This window comes from Dromiciops gliroides, chromosome 4, assembly GCF_019393635.1.
Source record: "Dromiciops gliroides isolate mDroGli1 chromosome 4, mDroGli1.pri, whole genome shotgun sequence".
Taxonomy (NCBI): Eukaryota; Metazoa; Chordata; class Mammalia; order Microbiotheria; family Microbiotheriidae; genus Dromiciops; species Dromiciops gliroides.
In genome coordinates, this window is record NC_057864.1 from 466,805,970 (window position 1) to 466,829,624 (window position 23,655).

Here is a 23,655-nt window from a genome sequence, read left to right on the forward strand (position 1 = left end):
CCCTGGGGCTTTCTCCCCCAGGACACACAACCCGGGAAGCCCAGGGCCCTGACTGTCCTTAGGATTCCTTGCCACACAGCCCCCATGAAGGCAACGAGTATATGCGTGCGTGTGTGTGTGTGTGTGTGTGTGTGTGTATGTGTATAGATATGTATATATCTATATATACACACACACATATATACATATATATATATACACATATACCTATATATATATATGAATATCTATGTGCCTAATGGGTATCTGAGTGTACATGTATGCGCATGTTTTATACAAGGTCACTTGTAATAACTATGTGAAAAGAGAAACCAAGGCTGTTTCCAAAGGTAGACTCACTAGCAGGGGGGGCAGGCCCCACTCCAGGTGCTCCCTCTGTGGGAGCCGGAGCTGGGGGCACAGGGCGGAGGGATGGGCAGTCTGTGGAGAAATGCCTGAGAGCCATCCTCAGGGAGAAACTGAGGCAGCAGGATGCTAAGGCTCAGTCCAAAGCATCAAAAGTAAACCAGAGAGGTGCAGGGTGTACAAGGGGAGGTCCAGAAGCAAAGGGAGGAGGCTCCAGGGACTGCCTGTTCTGTAGTATTTTTGTCCAACATGCCAGTTTCTGATGTGATCCCTAGTCCTTCCCAGGACCAAGAAGGAAGCTGGGCCTAGGGAGGAACTGGTCATTATTGCAACCTCACCTCCCCGTGGTCATGCCCATTGAGCCACAGGCTGCCCTGAACCCAGCCCAGAGAAGAATCTAGGCCCTTAGAACCCATACTTCCTCAAGTTCAGTGCGAGTTGGGGGGGGGGGGGGAAGGGGCACCAAGAGAAACACACGCACACCTGCACACGAACATATGCACACAGACTGAGCATGCACGGATACACACATGCACACACGTCCACGTATCTGAGCAAAGGGGAAGAGGGGACTTGGTAGGTTTGGGGCCTCTGCGCTCCCAGCTGTGGATCCAGAGCCCGGCTTTCTTGGAGGCTCTGAATCCCTTCCCAATCCTGAAAGGAGCCGCCCCAGGGGAAGGGCCCAGAAAAGAGCAGAAAGGAGGGAAGAAGAGCAGGGTCAATACAAGGGGCCGGCCCCATCTCTGCATCTCCAGCCATACTAGGGGGAGGGAGGCCAAGATCCCTAGGGACCATCTGTGACCCAGCTGAGACCCTAGAGCAGCCCGGGGTCCTGGGGTCAACCAGTCACTGTATTTTCCTCCAAAGCAGGTGTCAGGAGTTTGGGGGGGGGCGGGGAGGGAAGAAGAACGGATCAGCAACAAACCCCCACAGGGCTCTCACTGGTTTCTCGTTCATTTGGTTTATTATTAGTAGAGAATTGTCTTAAATAGTTTCTACTGTAACAAATCACAGTGACCGCAGATGGATCAATCAGACTGTAGTGTGGGCTGGGGGCCCCCCTGGATATTGGGGTCTGTATTCACTCCCCCCCCACCCGGCTCCTCTGTCCCTGTGACACAATGAACCATCTGTGCCCGCCCCCAGATCTCCACATATGGTCACCTGGATAAAATGGCCTCAGTAGCCCCTCCCCTGCCTGGGTCTGGGTGGGGAGGGCCCCGAGCTCAGCCCCCTCACCCTAGAGAGCAATAGCAGCGTCAGCAGCACGTGAGGGGAGGGAGGGAGGGAGGGACGAGGACGTCACATCCACGGCTCACTGATTACACGGGAAGGGAGGGAGGCGAGGCAGGGACAGAACGGACGAGAACGGAAATCGAGGCAGCCACCAGAGCCACGGGGACCACGCTCACCAAAGTGTCTCTTGAGTTTTTTGTCAAGTCCCAATGCAGCAGGGCCAGCTCCCTTGTGCCCTCCTGGCCCAGCACCCCATCTGGGCTCAGCCTCTACACCCCACCCTTCCCCTGAGGGGCGGGGGAGGGGACCGGGCTGGAATGTGTGGAGCTGCTTGGGGGGAGGGGGCAGGGGCCCCAGGAACCTTCAGGCCAGCTTCAGGGTGCTGACGGGGAAGGATGGCATAGTGACCATGGTCACTGGATTCAGGACCGTCTGGCCCACCAGCTGGGGGTGATGGACCACCTGGGCGCCCACAGCTGGCTTGGCCATGACCGTGGCTGGTGGCCCCAGCCCGCCTGTGCCATTGACTTGCTGGTGGGAAAGGGTGTGGGCGATGTGGCTCACGGCCACAGGCTGTGGATACAGGGGCAGCTGGGAGCCCAGGTGGGCCACATGGTTGAGGGCTGCAGGGTGGACAGTAATGTGGCCAATGGGGGGCGTGGCAGGTGCCAACTGCACGGGGCTGGGGGCTGACGGGGCAATGTGGGCAATGTGCTTGCCCCCTGGGCCCTGAAGCACATGGTTCACAGTCTGGATGACTGAGGCGTGGGTGGTGGCCGTGTGAGCGATGACCGTCGAGCCCCCTCCCGCCGTGGCCACGAGGTGGGTGGGGGCTGACACCAGGGTCTGGGCAGCAGCGGCTGGAGGTGGGGGCTTCTGTTGCAGGGCCGCAGGGTGGGAGTGAGGGGCTGGGGCGGCAGGGGCCGTGCCAGGAGGCAGGGGGGCTGGCTTCAGGAGCTCAGGCTGTGGCCGCTGGCTCAGCTTGGGTAGCCCCATGGCTGAGCGGTCGTCCTCCATGTCTTCATCCATGTTGTCCTCGCCTTCTGTTGCCGGGGTGGTGGATGAGCCGGAAGAAGGAGAGAGAAGGGGAAGGGAACGGGTCAGGGGGGCAGCAAGAAGCCGCTAGGCTGTCCTGGAGAAGGGAGGCTGGGCTGGGGAGGAGGCAGGAGGGACACCGGCTTGGACGAGGAGCAGGGAGGTGGGCACAGGGCAGGGGTACCTGACGCGGTGGAGGTGGAGGCCTGGTCATCCTCGGGCTGCCCCGCCTGGCGTAGCACTCGCTCCATCTCCAGAGCGTCCATCCACTGGCTCAGCTCATGCTTCAGCTCTGTCAGCTGCTGCTGAGTGGCTATCTTCTCCCGGGCCAGCCGCTCCATCTCATGCTCATACTCCTTCTCTTTCCGTTTCAGCGTCTGAGGGACAGGGAGTTGGGGACATGTGGAGGAGCCATGCTCAGCCCCAGAGGGGACAATCGCCCCTACAGAGGGATGAAGGGAAGCCCTGTCCTCAACCCCAACAGCAGGCTGGATAACAAGGGCGCCATACTCCCATAGTGGAGGGAAGGGGTCAAACTTGGCTGAATCTTTGGGGACACACCCCAGGCACAAAATGCTAATGTTAGATTTCCGGAGTCTCACCCGGAGCCCAGTGGCCCCAAGTGTCCTTGGCCTGGGCCTCCCTGGGGCCAGGTCAGGGGTCAGTGTGGGTGGGAATTGTTCCCCCAGGGCCTCTGCTTCCTCAGAAAGGGAATGCACTGCCCGCTGCCCATTTCTGTAAAGGGTTTACATGGCCCCAGCTCAGTGGAGTGAGGGTGGGACCGGTGCTCCCTTCCCCTGCCTCCTCCTTATTCTAGGGCAGACTCCCCAAGATTCTCTGCTTCCTTACATCTGAAGCTGACAGTCAATGTTCTCCCCCTTGGAAAGCCCTGGCTCCCACGTTCTCTCTACCCTAAACTAGAATCCTAGAGGCCTCAACTCTCCAGGGATTTGCTTGGCATTCGCAGTATGCTGGACTCTTGGGCTGGCTACCAAGACAACCCATGGGGAACATGTCCTTGCCCTCAAGAAGCTTCTGCTCTCGGGGCAGCTAGGTGGCACAGTGAATAGAGCACCGGCTCTGGAGTCAGAAGGACCTGAGTTCAAATCCTGTCTCAGACACTTGACACTTACTAGCTGTGTGACCCTGGGCAAGTCACTTAACCCCCATTGCCTCACCAAAAAAACAAAAATCAACTTCCGCTCTCCACTCTTCATGGCCACTGACCCACACTCTGACTTCTCCATCACTTCAGGCCCAGATACCCTCAGATACCCTCAGATACCCTCAGATATCCTCCAGCCAGGCCAGGGAAGGAGTAATTTTTCTCTTCATTACCAGCATCCTTCCTGGGCACAGAGTGCCACCAGCTCTCCCCTGAATGCGGAGTGCCCCCTCCCCAACCAGGCCCTCCTACCTGTCACCTCTTTCATTCCTCCTCTCCTGCCACCTCACTTTTGAAGTCTGATTTCATATTCCCAGCACTTACTTTTGACTAAATGAAATTCCTCACCCCATCTCCTAGTTTTTTTTCTGCCTCCATGCCTTAGCTATTCCTTATGCTCAGAGTATCTTGCCCCATCCTGTTTACCTTAATGAAAGTCAGGGTCACCTCCTCCATGAAGGCTTTCCTGATATACTCCCTCACCCCAGTTGGAAAGAATCTTTCTTTGCTCTGACCTGAAGGAACGTTTTGTGTCTTTGCTGAGTCCCATCTTAGGTATAATTTGTGTATATACGTCATCTCCCCTGCCCACAAGGATCTTCCACTCTCTTATTCAGCTCGGACTCTCTCTGACCCTGCCTAGCACAGTGCTTGGTACATAGTAATGTGGTTCTTACCTGGTCACTTTCCACCTCTGACCTGCTGTCCTCTTTTGCCACACCCACTGATCTAGGGCTGGGAAATAGTGGCATCCCATAGTCTGTTTTTTTCTGTTTCAGGCTGGGTTTGTTTTTTGTTTTGTTTTTGCAGGGCAATGAGGGTTAAGTGACTTGCCCAGGGTCACATAGCTACTAAGTGTCACGTGTCTGAGGCCAAATTTGAACTCAGATCCTCCTGAATGCAGGGCCAGTGCTTTATCCACTGCGCCACCTACCTGCCCCCCATAAGTCTGTTTTGTCTGTTCCTGCTCCCAGGCTGGGCATAGAGCCCTTCTCTCTCCACACTGCTGTCTGCCCAGAGGCCCAGCAATCTCATGACTCTTAGCTCAGAGTGCCCCTGTGATATCTTCTTTCCCCTCAAGCCTCCAATGCCACCACCCTTCTCTACTTTTGGCATACTACCTTACCTCACCACCTACCTTAAGGCCAAGTTCCTCTCATGATCTGCCCTTTGTAAATCCATCCCCTCCACCTGGGCTGGAATTCTTTCCCAATTCCCTATTCTCAGTCATGCCTTGTCTCAAATATCTCTAATCTCTTTCCCCACCAGCTCCCTGCCCTTAAAACATGCACAGGTATTTTCTCATCACAAATCTTTCTCCTCCACTTTGCCTTAGCCACACTTCTGCATGTGGGGAGTCTGTCCCTGTCCCAATCCCTTCTTCCCCTCCTCATTCTCTGCCTTACTCCCAACTTCCATTCTCACCATTCTGAGGCGCCTCTCCTGGGTGTTACCAAGAATAGCCCTCTCAGAGTATATGTTCTTGACCCCAGAGGTGGAGCATCTAACTTGAGACCACGCCCTTCTCCTCAGCTGACTTTGGGCCCATTGCCACCTGTGCCTCCTCTGCTCTTTCTGTTTCCTTTGCAGGTTCCTCCTGCTCATCTTGCCTCTTAACTGAGGATTTCCCTCAAGGCTAAATCCTTGGGCCTACTCACTCTCTCTATCTTAAAGAGCCTATTTATTCCTGTAACTTCAACTACAGGTGACTTCCCTTCAGCCATTATCTTTATCTTCAGCCATTTTTATTTGGAGGTTGCACCAACCCTTCAAACAGGATATCCCTCAAACTGAACACACTAGCTTGCCCTCAGACTTGTTTTTCTCCCTAACTTCCCTATTTCTGCTAAAGATCCCATGAAATTCCCAGTTATCTGGCCTCAGAGTCTTCCATTCTTTCGTTCCCTTCCTTCTATAACCAGTCAGGAAAGCTTGTTAATTATTCCCTTAAAATCTCTTTTAAAGAATGCAAACAGAACGAAGAAAACAAAACTGAATGCTGTGTAATTATAGTCACCAAGCTTGCCCCAGAAGTGAGCTGAGCAAATGTATTTCCCTCTCTCCACTGCACAGGTGGGAGACTTAGAATATCAGACACAGTCATGTGGTGCTTAGTTTTGCGGAACTTTTTTTTTTTCTCTCTTCTTTGTTACACAGGATAAGGCTGGCTGGATGAGGGGGAGGGGTGGTGGTGATGTGTGGATATGTTCAGAAATCGATGTACGAAGCCATCTTTAAAAAAAAAAAAAGAATACTCTCCTTTGGCTTAGCTGGATGGTCCTTTCCACTCCCATGGCCACCCCCTAATCCAAAGAAAGATCCTTATCCCTTCACATCTGGACTACTGCCACAAATAGCCTTCGAACTAATCTGCTGGCCTCACATTTCCAGAGATGGCCCAGTCTCTGTTCCAGTGTTTGCTAGCAGAGTGACTCTGAGGGAGCCAGCTCATCCCTCCCAACCACAGCTTCCTCATCTAGAGTTCAAGTTCAATGCTTCCAACGACTACCAAGGCAAAGCATGACCCCTGCACACAAGTTGCTGTGCCCCAAAACAATTCCCACCCACCTGGGGGCCAACAGTCTAATGAGCCCCCTTGCCCAAGCCTTAGTCAAATTCTGGCCATCTTGCTAAGAGTTCTCTGAGCTGGAGAAGCTGAGGTCCTCACAGACACACCTCCACTGCCCAAGAAAACGCCAGAGCAGGGTGTGCATGGAGACCCCCCTTCAACTGAACTGGATTTCCATTTCCATACACTTTGCACCCAGGTGCACAAACAGCACAGAGACTCATTCTTGCATCCCCCAAAAATGCCTGCTCCCCCACCCCTGGAATTCAGGTGGCTCCTACCAAGCTGGAAAAACTTCTGGCCAAGCATAAGTAACATGTCTGATGTCTGTGAACCAATAAAGCCAAGTCCAGAGAAGCTCACCACAAAGCTGCTCACTTCTGCTGGGATTACTCAACCAACCCTTCAAACAAGACATGCCCCAAAATGAACACACCATCTTGCCCCCAAACCCTGGTTCTTTCTTATTCCTACTGATGTGCCCATCACATCCCCAGTCATTTTTATTTATTTATTAATTTTTGGTGAGGCAATTGGGGTTAAGTGACTTGCCCAGGGTCACACAGCTAGCAAGTATCAAGCATCTGAGGCTGGATTTGAACTCAGGTCTTCCTTACTCCAGAGGTGGTGCTCTATCCACTGCTCCCCCTAGCTGTCCCCTCCATTATTTTTGAAATCACAGCAACCCTTGAATCACATCTGCTAGAGTACCCCAGGGGAGCTCCCACTCTGAGGAAATCACGGGGTCTTAAAATATTTTGAGTCTATCATACACACTCTCTTCTCTGAAGCATTTCCTCTATTGCAGTTGGGACTGACCACACGGCTGCAGACAGCATCAAGTGCACATGGTTCTCCCCTATACACAGCCTCACTCCCCTCCCTTTCCCAACCTGATCTACTACTACTCATCCCACTGCACACCCTTCCTGCACCACCCTACCCCCCAAGAAGAGCCGCTCCCAGCTCTGGTCACTGTTTGATCCCCACCTGAATGCTCTCTCCCTCCTCTCCACTTACTCTAACCTCACCCATTTTAGACCCAATTTAAGTCTCGTCTTCTCTATGAAGCGCCCCCCGCCTCCCCCCGTAAGCACTGCAGTGTCATCTCTGAACTTCAACTACCCATATGCCCATTAAGACAACCAATTTCTCATTGGTCAAATCATTTCTCGCCTTTCTATAGTATGTGACAGTTTACAAAGCATTTTCCTTGCAAGCCTTTTGTGCAGTAGGCAGGATATCATAATTCCCAATTTGCATGGATGAAAACTCAAGGTCAGGAAAAGTTCCGCCCTCTAGTCCCAAGGATCAGGCTCCTGGCTCCAGAACTGGGAGTGGTCTTGACTATCATGTCACCCTATCCCCTTATTTTGCAGATGAAGAAACTGAGGCCCAGGTGGGACCAGAATGAGTTTCAGACTTCTGTGTTCTTTCTACTACATGACGCTGTCTCTCTGGGCCCCTCAACATTTGGCCAGACTTTGTTATACAATTATTTAAACAAGTTTCATATGTATCATCTTACTTCACAAGCACCACATAGCAAATGAGGACTTCTATTTATTTTGTATCCACTGCCATACGTAAAGACCACAGAGAAGAATGGTAAGTCTCAGGAGCCCTAGTCTGGAGCTGGAAAGGGCCTTGGAGGCCAAGGTGGCCAATCTCCCATCCAACAGATGAGTAAACTATGACTTGCCCCGGGGTCACTCGGCTAGAAAGTGTCTAAAGTGGGAAAGAAGTCGAGGTTCAATTCAGAGCCTCACCCCAGCTACCTTCTCTTACAGGGTAGAACCAGCACAAAGCGCATTGGAGAGAATTGGCAAGACAGTACAGACAACGTCTACCGAGAGGGACAGGAGGAGGAGGAAACAAAAGGGAATGTGGGGACATTCCAATGGCCCAAATTAGTCCAGGAAGAGATGACTAAGAACAGAGGTAGGGGACTATGGGTGTGGAATGTTCCAAGTCCAGCCAGACCCAGTCCACATGTAGGCTGGTTTTGCTTAACTTTTTTAATCTTTTTTGACAAAAGAAGGTTGACTGGATCCACTACGGATCTCTGTTATCTTATCTCACACGGGCCCTCAAAGAAATAAGGCAGTTCTTTACTTCCTAGCTGATTCTGTATCCCACTGACTACAATACTGTGTTTTTTGTTTTGTTTTGGTTTGGTTTTTTTTGCAGGGCAATGGGAATTAAGTGACTTGCCCAGGGTCACACAGCTAGTAAGTGTTAAGTGTCTGAGGCTGGATTTGAACTCAGGTACTCCTGAATCCAGGGCCAGCGCTTTAACCACTGCACCATCTAGCTGTCCCTACAATACTGTGTTTTAAGCCTCTTGTCATAGCTGGGCAGCAGCAGCTGAGTGGATGGGCCCTGAAGTCAAAAATACCTGGGTGAAAAATCCTACCTCAGATAGTTCTGGCCCCCTGACCCCAGGCAATTCATGTGATCTGTTTGCCTCAGGGTCCTCATGGGTTGGACTGGAAGGCTTTCAAGTCCCCACTCCTCCTACCTACCCACCCACACACCCTTCCACCAGCTGAGGACATACCCAGAAAAACCCAGGCCATCTCATAACCCTCCAACATTACCTCCCACTATCTCGCCCTTTTACATGAATGCTGATCCCAGCCCATCCCATCTTTTCAAGAGATGATACGCCCCCCCCCCAATCTAGCCCTATCCCCTGCCTCCTCTGCTTGCCATCCTTTGAAAGCCCTTGGCAGATGCTAACATGCCCATCACCTATTGTATCTTTCCTCCCAGCTCTCTCCACTATTTCTCATTTGGGCATTGTGGTCCTCCTGGCTGTTGCCCAGGCCTGGCACACTCTCCCTCCTGCCTGTGCTTTGTACATAGTAAACCCTTAGCAAGTGGTTGTTCATTCATTCATTCATTCATTCACTTCTGCCTTTTGGAATCCCTGGTTTCCTTCCAGCTTCAGCTCAAGAGTTCAGACCTTCTTTTGATCCCCCAGCCTTCACCCTGAAGTTTACTTTGTATCAGCTTTGATATATTTTGTACATGTGTACATGTTGTTCTCCCTTTTAGAATTAGGCAAAAGCATCTGGGCACACCAAAGAGAGCCTGTAGAATCAGGACCTGAGTTCAAATCCAGCCTTTGTTGCTCACTACTTGTGGCCTTGGGCAAGTCACCTACCCTCTAAAATCAGGGACATGGTGATGATCTGAGGCCTCTAAATCTAGGGTCCAGTGATCCACTCTTATTCACCAATCTACCAGTGGCCCACCCTCTTTTCATTACAATGCCCCTTAAATCTTTGCTATGCACTCTCTTGCCAGAGATTAGTATAGACAGGTAGCCAGAGCTCCTACAGGGTCAGGCGGAACAGTTCCAGTTGCAGTTTTGCACAAAGGTAGCACAGAGAACATGAGACCCGGGATTAGAAGTCCTGAGTTCAAAGACTATCTCAGAAGCTGACCTGCTTGGGACCCTGTGCAGATCAGTTAACTTGTCTGCCTCAGTTTCCTCATTTGTAAAATGGGGGTACAAATTGCACACACCCCCCTTCCTTAAAGCCCCAAGTGCTATTCGATATAATTATGATTATCATTATTACACTGGGAGAAGGCTGGAGGTTATTGAGGAAGACCATGCCTCTACACTTTGCCCAGGGTTTCTGGTTCAGTTTCACTGATAGTCCTGCCCAGAGTCCACTGGGAGACCAGTCAGTGACGCCCGGCCCCGCCCTGCCCCCTCCCCCACTCCGGGCCGTTCCCAGAAGGTCCTGGTGAACTCCATCAGGACGGAATCCAGGCCTCCATTCCTTGCCCATTTGTTAAGATCAATGCTTTCGTTCGTGCCTGGGTAGCCTCGGCGGCGCCTGACTAAATGAAATGCTAGTAGACTGATGACGCGGTGTCCCTGGCAAGGGGGACTGTCCGTGGGCAAAGGCAGGCCTGGCCCTCCATCCCCTGACCTCCAACTCAACCCTCTTTTCCACAGCGTCGCGAGACGGGCTGGGCCTGCGGGAGAGTCACTCTCGGCCATCCTCCTCCTCCCTCCCCCGTCACGGTCAATATCAATCAAGTAGCCCCCACCTCTGCTCCCCCACCCCCACCCCCACCGCCCGGCCCCCGGGCCAGCGCAGCGAGCACGCGCGCTCCCACGCGGAGCCCAGCTCAGCTGCGTCACGTCACGGCGGCGAGCCCATTTGCCCCCACCCCCGCCCGGCTCATTCCCACCCAGCCAATCAACAACCTTCGCTCCGCCCCCTGCCCGTGCCGGGAAGCGGCTTGGACTCGAGCCAGCCCGCCCGCCCGCCGCCCCTTCCCCCACCCCACCGGGAAGGACGATGAGGCTGGGGTGAGGGAGGGGGTGGTGAGGAGTCGGAGGAGCATCTTCCGGACCACAGCGCAATAAAGAATCATTAAAAAACCCAACCAGCCCCGGTGACATCAGAACGGCGACCTCGCGGACCCCACGGCCGGAAGCAGCCGTTAAAACCTAACGGCCAGCCTGGGGTGGGGCCGCCCGCCGAGGATCCCCAGCTCCGCGCCCGCAGGATACAAGCAGAAGAATGACGTCAAGCCCTGGCCCTCTCCCCTCCGTCTCACGAGCGGACCCCCGAAAATGACCCCCTCCCCCCGGGCCCCTAGGCTAAGTGTCTGTGGAGCAGGCTCCGCCCCCACCGGGCGGGCCGCCCTCCCAAGCGGAGCCGGCTCCGCGACTGCGCTTCGCCTCGGGCGCGCGCCTCCCGCTCCCCACCCCACTCCCCGCCTTCTCTCCCTGAGCGCGTGCACACCTGCGGGACCCCGACGGTTTCCAGGGAGACAGAAACTCGCGGCTGCCATGGCAACCGTCTTATCTGGCGGGCCTGGCCAGGAGAGCTCCCCCGCCCCCACCCCACTGCAGAGGAGACGCGGCGCGCGGGCGGTGCGAGGGGGGTTCCTTCGGGCGGAAGGAGTTATTTTTAAAGGGCGAAGAGTGACAGACGCCGCAGCCTAGGCGGGGAGACCCGCACCGGGAACAGGACCCGAGTTCGAATCGCAGCTCAGACGTAACGTTTCGCCTCCCGGGATCCCAAGTTCCTCATCTCGGGGAGGAATCGTGGCTTTGGAACCGAGTGGACCTAGCCCAGAGGCCATCCGGCCAATCCATGTCCGTTTCCAGGATGAGGAAGCTGGGGCCAGGCAGAGTGAAGCTCACCTAGTCAGCTGGTTAATATTCCCTCACTGGGATTCGAACCCGGGTCCCCAACCTCCAAACCCAGCCTCTAAAGCGGTTTACAATGCTATTAATCCGCCCCAGAACTACTTCCTTCTTACCACCCACCACTGGCCAGCCCTAAGGGGTGGGACCAATCCTCCAACCACAACACACTTCTCGGTACCCCGCAGGGCTTGAGGTCCAGCTTCAAACTGCCTGGCCCAGAGATAACTTACGCAATCAGGGTGGATTCCTGCTGTGTGACCTTAATCCCCTGGGTGCAAGGGAAGTAAAATACCTGGGCCGCGGGAGTAACCTACAACTCTTTATGGCAAAGATCGGGTTGCTCTATTCACACCCCGAGCAGGCCTGCTTAATTGAAACCAATGAGATCCCCCGCTGCAGATGCCGCCCGCCCCCCATGGCAAAGTTCGACTTGGAAAAACGGGATTGGGGTAGGGGGTGGGGGTGCTTCTTAGCCATGATAAGAGTCAGTGGCCTATTTAAATCCTGACTCTGGCCCAACAGAGTAACTCTTATTTATGTAGTGCTTTCAGGTCTGAAAATAGAAGTGCTTTTCTCCCAACAACCCTCTCAAGCAGGGAGGATCATTGATTTGGGGCTGGAAAGCACCATGGCATCTTGTCCAAGCCGCTCATTTTATAGATGCAGGGAAGAGCCCAGAGGTTGTGACTTGCCAATGTCACACAAGTAATAAACAGCAGCACCGCATCCCAATTAAGCACAGGGACCTGGGGCTCTGCCAGGTAAGGGGCCTCGAGCCTCACACAAAACTGCCGGCAAATGTGCTAGGGGAGATGCGATCCTGGTCCCGACGCCAAATCCGAGGTCCTTTCCCAGTAGCCCTAGCTGCTCCTCCCCGAAAACCTGTCAGGGGCCTTCTCGCCCGTGCCCCACCTTCCCACCCATCTCATGCCTTTGGCAATTAAGAGGGTGCCCCCACTTCCGGGGGTGTGCAAGGGCTGCCCCAAGAGGCTTCTCCCGCCCTCCCCCTCCTCCCCTTCCCCCAGCTCCAGCGGCTGCGGCTGCAGCTGCACACGCCGCCCGCCTCTGCTGGCTGGCTGGCTGCTCCAGTCCCCTCCCCCTCCCCCTCCCTTCCCTTCCCTTCCCCCGGCAGGGAGGGAGCCCCGCTGACGTCAGCGCCAGCCCGGGCCATGTGCTCACTGCCCGCGTGGAGGAGGGAGGGGGAGCGAAGGAGGAAGGAGGGGGAGCGGGAGCTGGCGCTGGAGCCGGAGCCCAAGGGGAGGGGAGAGGAGGGGAGGGGAGGGGAGAGGAAGCTGCTCGCAGCCGCGGCTCCACGCCTTCGCATAGGCCCAGCCGGCTTTGCCAGCCCGCCTTCACCCTCCAGCCCAGGCCCGGCTTCCTTGCTCCCCCTCCCCCCTCAGAGCCTCCAGCGGAGCCCTCTCCACACCCCAAACGCAAGCAGGCTGCTCCGCCGCCAACGAATGCGCATTCCGGCTGCAAAGGCCGCCCCCCCCAACACCTGCCGGGCCCCAAGTGGCCCTGTCCCTCCCTCGAGCCTCCCCCCAACGCCGCCCATACCTGAATGTATCTCAGGGCGCTGCGCAGGACACTTAGATTGGATGTTTTCTTATCGTCCACATTGGGGATGTTCCTCTTCAGAGTCTCAAAGCATTCCTTCAGATGGGCCCGCCTGGGGGGGGGGGGGGAGAGGACCAGGCAGTCAGCTGGAGGGGCGGCAGGTCCGGGAGAACTGGCCCAGCTGGCTGACTCCCGATTGGGGGGTGGGGGAGGCCGGGAGGGAGGCAGCAGGCAGTGGGGAAATGGGGCCTGAGGACCTGACGGGCACACACAGACACGCACCTGTTCTTCTCCAACTTGTTGTGGACTTCCCTGGTGCCGATCCTGCAATGCAGACAGGGGGTGAGGGGGCAGACCGGCTAGACCCCCCCCCCCCTCCAGGTGTGTCCCATAGGGGAAGAAGCTCTTCCCACTCCACATTCCAAAATGGCCGGCTCGCTGTTCCTAAGCCTGGTGTCTCCCTCAGCGCTGGGCTCCCAAGATCTCTTCTCTAACCCTCAGCCCCACCACAGCCCTCGACCCATCTGTCTTCAGGGGACTTGCATACTGTCTTCTCTGTATATTCTGTCCAATTAAGACCGGGAGCTCCTCCAAGCCAGACATTGTTCTGGTCTTTGAATATGAGGATTAATAAATGTTTCCTGAATTAAAATGGGTAAGTGATGGGTGGAGATTATAGGCATCTCTCCCTCCCTCCCTCCCGGTAGAGCTTTTGGGAAAGGTGAAAATAAGCTCCCCCCTGCCCCCCCAGCTGAGAGGGAAAGGCTCCAGCTGCCAGGAGTCCTTTGGAGAGATGGTGAGCCTCCCTTCACCCAGAGCACCCTGTGGGGGGCGGAAGCCCTCTCTCCAGTCCTGGGGGCCCATGGTGCCATCTCACTTACCCCCCAGGCCGCTTCTTCTGCTCACTGGGCTTCACTTCTTCAGCTGGTGCCAGCTTCAGAGCCGCAAGTGTGGTTGGTGCAGGTGGCTGAGGGGGCGGCAGCTGGGGCTGAATGGGCTGCTGGACCACGTGATGTTGGGCGATGGTCAGGATAGGTGTGGGGAAGGGCTGCAGGGGTTTGGGGCTGCCTGTGGAAGCGGGGCCCTTTGAGTCCGGCAGGAGCGGGGTGGCAGTGGCTGGTGGCCTGGGGAGTGGGGGGATGGGGTCCTTGATACTGAGTCCTGGTGCACTGACCAAGGCCGGCTGCCGTGGAGCTAGGGTCAGCGGCTGGCTTGGGGGCAACGGTAGGGGGGGTGGAGGTGGCATTGGCTGTGGGGAGCCTGTCACCACAGGGATAGGGATGACAGTCACTGGGGTGGCCAGAGGGGGTGGGGGTGCAGGTGGTGGAGCTGGAGGGGACAAGGGAAGTGGGGGGGCCTCGATCCGGGGTTCTTCAGGGGGCAGCATATGATTAACCCGAGTGGCGCTGGCCTTCTGCTCCTGCTCCCGCTCCAGCCGAAGTTTCTCATGTTCCTCTGTGTGGGTAAGAAAGAACAAAGACCAGGTAAGCTCCACTTGGGGCCAGGATGCCAGGGCCCAAGGTGTGGTACCCACCATCCTCCCAGGGCTCGGGTGACCCACTCCAGGAGTTGGGGATTGGGGCTACTAAAGGCAAGGATTGCCCCTGGGAGTCATTAGGGGGTGGGGGGCCAGAGAGAATCAAGCACAAACACCTACTATATGTGCCAGGAACTGCACTATCACAGACATTAGCTCATTTGATTCTCACAATAACCCTGGGAGGTAGGTGGTACAGTTGAGGAAACTGAGGCAAACAGCACCTAAGTGACTTACCCAGGTCTCACTCAGTTAATAAGGTAGGACTTGAACTGAGGTCTTCCTGATTCCAGGCCTGGGCTCTAAGCACTGGGCCTTCCCCTTGTCCTAACAACTCAGGGTTCTACAATGGTTAACAAAATTCTTCCCTCACAACAACAGGACACTTCTCGGCTTCGTTGCACAGATTAGAAAACTGAGGTTCAGGGGAAGCTAGATGGCACAGTGGATAGAGCACCGGCCCTGGATTCGGGAGGACCTGAGTTCAAATCTGGCCTCAGACACTTAACACTTACTAGCTGTGTGTCCCTGGGCAAGTCACTTAACCCCAATTGCCTCACCAAAAAAGAAAAAAGAAAACTGAGGCTTGGCTAAATGACTAGCCCAGGGAGCAGCGGGATGAGACTCCTCACCAGGCATCCTTGGTGCTACCAACTTATGGAAAACCAGAGGACGTGAGACGGGAAGGGACCCTGGAAACACAAGCTCCTTTGTAAAATGAGGGAAATGAAGCAAGACGCAAGCAGTCACCTGACCCCGCTCAGGCAGCACCTCCTCTGCTGGGAAGCCCTCCCTGATCCTGCCCCACTCCCTCAGATTCATCAGGTGCATATTTCCTGGTCACCTTTAGGCTTTCCCCCCAAGGATGCTTGGAGATCAAAGACCAGAACCCCGGATGCCTACAGTCCCAAGCACTTTCCATGAGGCTGACCTGCCTCCCATCTAGTTATCAGAACAGTAATGACACAGCCATCATCTCATCTGATTCTCAGATCAAACGGGGCAATGGCTGGGGCCTGCCTAGCAAACCCAATAAAAAGGAGCTGCAATGACTACTATTCCCACAAACAGCCCTTTGAGGGAGCCAAGGGAGACCTTTCACAGCTGCAGAGAGGCTCAGAGGTGGTGACTTGCCCAGGGTCATACAGCCAGGAAGTAAGGGGCAAAGGCAGCACTGTGAAGCCAAGTCTTCTGCCTCCCAAGCCTGGAGTTCTCAGCTCTATGATCAGATCTCAAAGAGGAAGTGAGGAAGGAATCCTTGGCCCCCTCGGGGTCCAGTGAGCTACCCCTGGGCCCCAAAGGCTGGAGAAGCCTCAGAAGGGCTTTTCAGGGATGACTGGAAACAATCATGAGACTCACAGCCTCCTCTGGGAGTTTGAGTCCAGAAAGGGGAGAGAACTTGGGAGAGAATATGCCAGGTCAGCTAAATCAGGCGGGCTGGAGGGAGGAGGGCAGGGCAGGGCAAGGCACCCAGACACCTCCGCCCCAGAAAGGGCAGCTTCCGTGCAGAAAGCCACAGTGGGCAGGCCTTCTTCTCCCCAACCCCTGCCTTTGTGTCTGGGCAGTGGGAGCCAGGGGGTAGAGGGATGCCCCCACCTGGCTGAGCTTCTTTTCCCTCCACCTCTCCTCTGGCTCTGGGCCAGATTACCAGGTCACTCTGCCCTGAGTGCCCTGGAAACCCAGGACGGGAGGAGCTGCCTAGCACGGCGGGTCATTTGCATGTGTGCTGAGAACTGCCTCAAACATGCCACCCCAGGGAGGCAGGCTCAGAGGCGGGGCTGGGAAACATGACCCTGGGGGGAGATTGCTCTGGAACTGGCCTCTGGCCAGAGGGGCCCCCCTGAGGAGCCAGAGGTGTGTGTGGGGGGCCTTGGCCAATCAGAGACCCCCGTCTTCCAGTCTCCAGACCCCCCCCCCAAGAAGAAAAGGGAGGGGCACTCAGTGGCTTCACAACACAGCCAGGCAGAGCCCAATTCTTTGAGAAGATATTGGGGGGGGGGGGGCTGTGTGTGGTGTGTGTGTGTGTATCTGTCCTCTCCCCCCCATTCCTCCCCCTTCCAAAGCACTGCTGGGGGGGGGGCGGTGCTGAGGAGTCTAGGGAAGCAGGAAGAGAAAGGCAGAAGGAGGGAGAGTGGGATCTTCACGGTGCCCAAACACATTCCTTTAAACCAAATTCTCTCCCACCCTCTGCCTCAGTTTCCCTTTTGAAATTCTCATTGATCAACTTGGCTAACTCCCCCTCTCACTCCTCAGCCAAGGAGGAGCTGGCACCTCCAGGCCTGGTCTGGGCAAAGGGTCAGGGTTTGCAGTAGCCCAGGGGCTTCCCAGTCAGCCTCCTCCCCTCATTCTTCCAAATCTGCCAAGAGGCTGAAGACCCAATTCAAGGATCTTGACCACCACCAGCTGTGGCAGAAGAGGGACTAGCTGTGACCCCTCCCCCAGGCTCAGTGAATCAGTCAACAAGTACCTAGCAAGTGGGTGCTATGTGCCAGGCCCTGCACCAAGTGCTGGGATCACAAAGCCCAAAAGATGGTCCCTGCCCTCAAAATGCATGTGGGGCCCACCAGGCAAACAGCCATGCAACAGACAAGATGCATGCTGTGCCAATTCAAGGGCTGCACCAACTCTAATGTTGGGGGGCTAAACATGAGGCCAAGTGACTTCTGGGGATCCAGAGCCCAACCTTCAAAGCTCTGGGTGCAACTGCCCCCCCCACGCCCACCCCAGATGCCCAGCTCCTAAGCTCCCATTCCTTCCCCGTCTCTTGCAAAGGAAGGACCATGGTGAGCCCAAGCAGTTGTGGCAGAGAATGCTAGGCTCAAATACTGGCCCCCCTCCCCCATACCTATGTTCCAGCCCCTCCTCCCCTGGCTCCAGGCTGCCTGGCCTGGGGGGCAGAGAAAGACCTCTCCAGGCCATGGTCCTGAAGGATGCTACTGGAACAGTTGGTCTGTGACCAGAAACCTTCCCAAGAGCTTGAGATGGGAGGGACTTTCCTTAGTGCAAGCTCTCTCTTTTCTAGATGAAGAAACAGTACCCCAGAGACATCAGGCATCTTCCCCAGGGCTGCACAGCTAGTGAGTGTTGGAGGTGATTCTTTCTGCCTCCCAAGTGCTCCAGCAGACTGAGAGGGAGAGGAGCATCATGGGAGCTGGCCTTTGGGGGGTCGGGGTGAATGGCTGGCCTCCTACCACGGCCATTCTGAGATCATTGAGGCACTTTTTGGTGGAGCAGAGGGGACTTGGTTGGACACCGAGGTCAGGGAAACCTCACCTCCCTGGGGCAGGCTCCTTGTCTCAAAATGAAGGCTAAGAATGGCAGCAGCCTCCCAGGGCTGTTGGGAGGACAGGAGATGACGTGTGGAAAGCGCTGCAAACCAAGGCTCCAGATCCCAGCCAGCAATGGGACGATCCTGGAAGAGGCAGCAGCGGCCTTGTCCCGGTGCTGGCCTCTGCGTGGTCATGGTCCTCTAGCTCAGGCCTCAGTGGAGGCTCAGTTTCATACCTCCCTGACCTTCCATCTCCGCCTGTGAGCTCCAGGAGATCAGGCGATGTGTCTTAATTCAACTGTGCTTCCTCCAGGACCTGAACCCCCAAGATAAATGCAGGAATCTGGGAAGGGGGTGGAGGAGGCAAAGAGGCTCAGACACTTAGGTACTTAATAGATACTGAATGACCCTTCCTCTTCCTCTTCAGAAGATGAATTCCCTGCTCTACCCCCAGGGCTCTGTCCAAGCAGGTCCCAGAGGTCAGCTTTTAATTCACCCCCACAAATGAAGGCCCAGAGGTTGAAGGTAGGGCTCTGTCCATGCGCCTCGGAGAACCACCAAACATATCTCATCAGGGGCCTTGGTTAGAGGTTGGTGGGAACCCAGCAGCCCAGAGGGTGGAAGAAGAACCCAGTTGTTTCCTGAAAGTGGAGAAGATGCTTGGGCTGGAGTGGTAGGGAAACCAGAGAGGTGCCTCTGGGAGCAGGAGAAGAACATGCCCCTCAACAGTCCTGGTGTCCAAATGACCGCCACCCTGAGCAGGGAGACATGGAATGTGGAGAGGAAGAAGGAAGGGGGGCTTGACAGTTGATGTCCCTGGGGTTGGCCGAGACTCCTTGATGAACGGCCCCCCAAAAAGACAGAAATTGATTCCCTCTGGGAGACTGCATTTTCCTCCACTGATAAGAGAAGGGCTTTTTCTCTCCACTGCCTTGTGGGGGGGAATTCTTCTAGGAAGCCATTCTAAAAGGCTGATGGGGACCTGACCCCTGCTATGGGCTCAGGAACCAGGGTTCCCCCACCCCTTGCCAGCCACACCTTTCCAGAGTAAGGGGGGGGTAGTGAGGCCAGAGCCTTGGGTTGCCTGCATCTCTCCTAGATATCTAAGGCACTCTCTTCAAGAGTTCTGCTTGGCATCATTCCCCACGAGTGTTTGTCCCAGATTAGGACGAGGGAAGTGCTGAGAAAGACTATTCCAGCTGTTTGGTCTTGGCCTCTTCTTTTAAACTACACGGGAGGGTGGGGGTCCTCAGGAAATGCTAGAGACCATAGACATCTCTATTACAGCAATGTAGAGGGGGTGGGGAGAAGTGAAGGGTAGATCCAACTGGACCAACACTCTTCCCAACCCCCCCCCCAGCAAACAGTGACACCCCAGTACTACCGGAATGCCCTATGCCAAAATGCTAGAGACCATAGACATCTCTATTACAGCAATGTAGAGGGGGTGGGGAGAAGTGAAGGGTAGATCCAACTGGACCAACACTCTTCCCAACCCCCCCCCAGCAAACAGTGACACCCCAGTACTACCGGAATGCCCTATGCCGGGCTTCTGGGCCCCTGCCTGGCTGAGCAGCTGGGGGGGGGGGAAGAGGGAGTTGTGTTTGTATGTGCCTAGCAGGGAGGGAGGCGGTCCCCAACTGATCTGCTCCCAGCATTCCCTCCAGACACTAGATCACAGACCCTGGAAATTCTCTCACACATCGAACGACTTCTGACCTTGAGACCGCCGGTCTGGTGGGCGCTCACTCGGCCGGCACCCCTTCCCCTATACCTTGTCCTCCCCTCCCCAGAAGAGGTTCCTACCCAGTTCCGAGGCTCTCGAATGCATACACATCCAGAGACACGCACACATGCACACACATCCACACAGGCTGCAGGAGCGGCCTCGCGCGCGCGCGCACGCACACACACACACACACACACACACACACACACGCACACACACACGCACACACAACTCTCTTACAACCTCCAGCATGACTCATCACTGAAGCAACAATAGACACCGAGGGAAAGGAAGGGAGCGCTGGAGCGAAAGATTGCTTTCTTTCCTTTTTTTTTTTTTGCCGGAGGGGGGAGGGGCGAGACAGGGGAGGGGGCGGGGAGAGCGAACCCAGATCCTGCACGCACGCACGAATTTCCAAAGCAGAATGGAGGCTGAAGAATGAATGTCCTTCTGCCCAGAAAGGAGAAACTCGGCCAGGGAAACAAGCCTTTTCCACTCGTTCCCTTGGCCTCCTCCTCAACAAGGAGTCTAAAGGCCTGGGACGAGGATGGGGCCTAGGAACTGGGAGGCAGAACGTAAAATGGGTCCCTCCTTCTCCCAGAGCCAAGGAGATGCTCCACCCCCATTGCCGCCCCCCCCTCCCCGGCTTCGGCAGGGGCTCAGCCCCCCTGGGCAGGGGAAGATGACCGAAGAGAACAAGGATCCCCATCTCTCAGTACGCATACCTCCCGAATCCTGGGGGTTTCCTTCCATCACCCCAAGATAAAATCAGGAAATCTGTGGGAGGGGGGAGGAGGAGGCAAGGAAGGGTCAGGCCACTTCCCTCCTCCAGGCTCTCCCAGGGAGCCGCCCCAGGCCCAGTCCTCCGGGGCTGGGCCCCGTCCTCGGCCCCGCCTCTTACCCCGCCCCTCCTTCCCTGCTCCGGGAACCTAGGTCTGCAGGGAGGTAGCAGCGGCCCAGTCCCCAGCGGGAGTGTCCCCGGTGCACGTGTTCGGGGGCGGAGCTTGGCCACGTCACCAGCCCCAAGTAACCAACAAGCTTGGAACACAGACACACGCAACATTCCAGGCGAGAGCGAGTTTGGAACGCGCAGACCCTCTAACATTCCACCCAATTGGGGAAGGGGCCTGCGGCCTCCGGGATGGGGTAGGGGTGGGGGCGGAAAATACAGGGAGAGGGGTTTGCTCGGGGCCGGGGAGATCCTCCGGGGCTCGGATCGCCTGCGGACCCCGGACCCCCAAAGTCCACCCTGGCCCATCGGGGGGCGGGGTCAGGCGGGGCCGGCCCAAGATCATATGACAAGCGATGTCATTTCATTCTGCAAAGGCCGCCCCCGCCCCCAGCCGCGCGCAGCCCAGCCGGGGGGCCCCCACGGCCAGGGAAGCAGGGGAGCCTCTCGGCGTAGAGTAATCCCCACCCCCACCCGTGTACTCTACACACGCACACCCGTGTACGCGCGCACCTCCCTGCATCCCCTTCCGATCACACCACACGCCCCGACGCGCGCACCGGGCATGCACGCCCTGCTCCATCCCCCGCGCCGACCCCCACCAGCCCTCAAGTATGCCCGGTGACAGTCGAAGGCGCCTCTTCGCCCGACGACCAAGCCCCCTTCACCAAGTCGGGCGAGGGGCACCCCGAGGGGTGGGAGCTGCGGGGATAAGCGACGGGCGGAGCTGGGGCCCCCGGCAGAATGCTAATGACTCCCCAAGCTGGCACCGCGGGCGCGCGGCGCGGCCTCGCCCCCGCCCCCCGCGCCCCGGCCGGGGTCCCCCCCGCGCCCCCGGGGCCCAGCCCGGTCCGCTCACCACGTGCTCTCTGTTGTTGCTGCGCTTGCCATTCCAGGAAGCGGGCCGCCTCCAGAAGCGTCTCTATGCTCATCGCTCGGGCGGCGGGGGCGCGCCGCGGGGCAGGCGGGCGGGCGGGCCTCGGGGGGCTGCGGCCGGCCGGGCGGGCCTCGGGGACCGCGGGGCACTCCGCTGGGGGATAGCGGGAAAGATGCTCCCCAAAAACGGCCCCCAAAAACGGGAGTTGCAAAAAAAATAATAAAAAAGGAAAAATGCTGGGGTGCAGCCCCAAAACCCCCCCGAGGCGGCGCCACCTCCCGCCCGCCCCTCCCGCCCGCCCCTCCCGCCCGGTGCCTCCCGCCCCGCGGCCCCCGCGAGTCCCGCCGACAAGAAAGGGCTTTGCAACAAGATGGCGAGGAGGCACCGACACACAACAAGGGGAAGCAGCCGCGCTGCCCCCGGCCGCCGCCCCCGCTACTACACCGGGGCCGCCGCCAAAGCCCGGACCGGAGCCCCGCCCGCCCAGGCTCAGGAGCGGGGCCTCGCGGTGGGCGGAGCTCCGCGGGGCAAGCCCCGCCTACGAACGGACGGGCGACCGCGTGGACACGTGGCTGGGGGCGGGCCTGGAAGAGGCTAGGGCGGCCTTGGCATCCGCGCTCCACTTCCGCCTCCCAGCGCTGCACTACTCGGCCCGGCACGCACGTCGGGGCTTAGGACCAGGGGAGGCGGCGATCTACGAGGTGATCCACTCCGGGTCCCGCCCCATATAGGAAGGCAAGGGTCTGACGCTTACACTACCGACATACGGGCTGCGTTAAGGTGTAAGAAGCACAGAGTCAGGAGGAAACCTTCGCCTCCTCTGTCCCTCAGGAGTTGGAGCACTCCCCCCCGGCTTGCACGTGGCTCCACTCCCCTCGCCCCCCAAGTCTTTTGCAATTCCCGCGGTGCCCCGCCTCTGGGCGGGGCCGGCATGAGGAAGCTCCGGGAGAGGGGGCGGGGAAGAATGGAGCTGCGATCCGCTCCCGGGTTTTGCAGGCGATCCTCCCCCCGCAGTGCGTTCGCATTTCATTAGTAGACGTCACCGGGCCGTGGGCCAATGGGCGGGCAGGACAACACGGCATGGAGCAGCTCCACATGGACACCCCGCACCGTCGGCCGCCCGTTTAAAGGGCCAGTGCCTGCCAGGGTAAATTGAACTCCGGGCCAGGGAGCCGTGCGGACTAAGAGAAGGAACTAGGAGAGACGGGGGTCTTATTTTGGGGCTGGCATACTGCCATTCCATGGAGAAAATGAAGACCCCCACCCCACCTCCCGTGTTAAGCCTCGTTCTTCCCCCGCCATCATAGCCCAGGGAACCCCCAAGTGTTCCTTTTGCCCACGTGCGTCTGGCTCGAGGGGGGTTCCTGAAGACCCCAAGCCGGAGGCCACCCTCGACTTGGGACACGCAACGGGGAGGAGAGAAAGGGAAAGGGGAGTCCACGGCCCGGGGTGGGGGCAGGGGGCGTGGCCAGCTTCAGGAACAACAACGTGGAGGGCGGAAGCCCTGCCCTCCCGGACCACTCGGGCCACTCGCGGCGGCCGCGGGGTGGGGCGCGAGGGGGCGATGGCCCGGCTCCTCTCCTAACCCCGCCCTAAGCGCCAGCCCCGGCTCCGGACGTTCCAGGTGACGGACTGAGGCTGGCGAGAGGCCAGGGAGCCCCCAGCGAGGATTTGGGCCTATTAATCGCCTGCATCCGAGCAGCTGACGTCATTTAAAACCCTGAAATGGGGGCAACGACCGCCCCCTTCCAGTCGTGCGGCGATGAGGACGTGGATCGGTAGTTAGCGCACTGACCCCGGACTGTTGACTGCTGCTGCTTTCACGACCCTGCCTAGTTTGGCCTCTCTGAGCCTCGGTTACCTCATTTATAAAATAGGAAGGCTGGTCTGAGACCTAACTCCTCGTAAGCATCTAGTAGGTGGTGCAAAGGATAGAGCACTGGTCTTGAAGTTGGGGGGACCTGAGTTCAAATTTCACCTCAGACACTTACTAGCAAGTCACTTAACCCCAATTGCCTTAAACATACGGGGCCATCTCCAGTTATCCCGATATATGTCTTGCCACTGGACCCAGATGGCTCAGGAGCAGTGAGGCTAGTGACTGCACAGCCTGCCTCACTTAGATCCAATTCACCCCAAGTCATGACATCACATCATTGAAGGACAAACTCCTAGTAACTACACCCTCTCCCCATCTTCTCCT

General features: G+C 57.1%; 1 protein-coding gene across 2 annotated transcripts; it reads right to left on the reverse strand.

The window, feature by feature from the left end:
* Nucleotides 1–1,290: 1,290 nt before the first annotated feature.
* Nucleotides 1,291–21,728, reverse strand: MNT (MAX network transcriptional repressor). 2 transcript variants are annotated; one of them, XM_044002741.1, is made up of 6 exons: nt 21,435–21,728; nt 13,974–14,547; nt 13,375–13,416; nt 13,093–13,204; nt 2,801–2,993; nt 1,291–2,624 (listed from the first exon to the last, which is right to left on the reverse strand). In XM_044002741.1, exons 1-6 carry the CDS (start codon nt 21,505–21,507, stop codon nt 1,945–1,947), a joined length of 1,674 nt encoding a protein of 557 aa, XP_043858676.1. In that variant the 5' UTR covers nt 21,508–21,728; the 3' UTR covers nt 1,291–1,944. The 2 variants fall into 2 exon arrangements, with proteins under 2 accessions (XP_043858676.1, XP_043858677.1); XM_044002742.1 differs by lacking the exon at nt 21,435–21,728 and adding an exon at nt 20,352–20,482.
* Nucleotides 21,729–23,655: the final 1,927 nt, after the last annotated feature.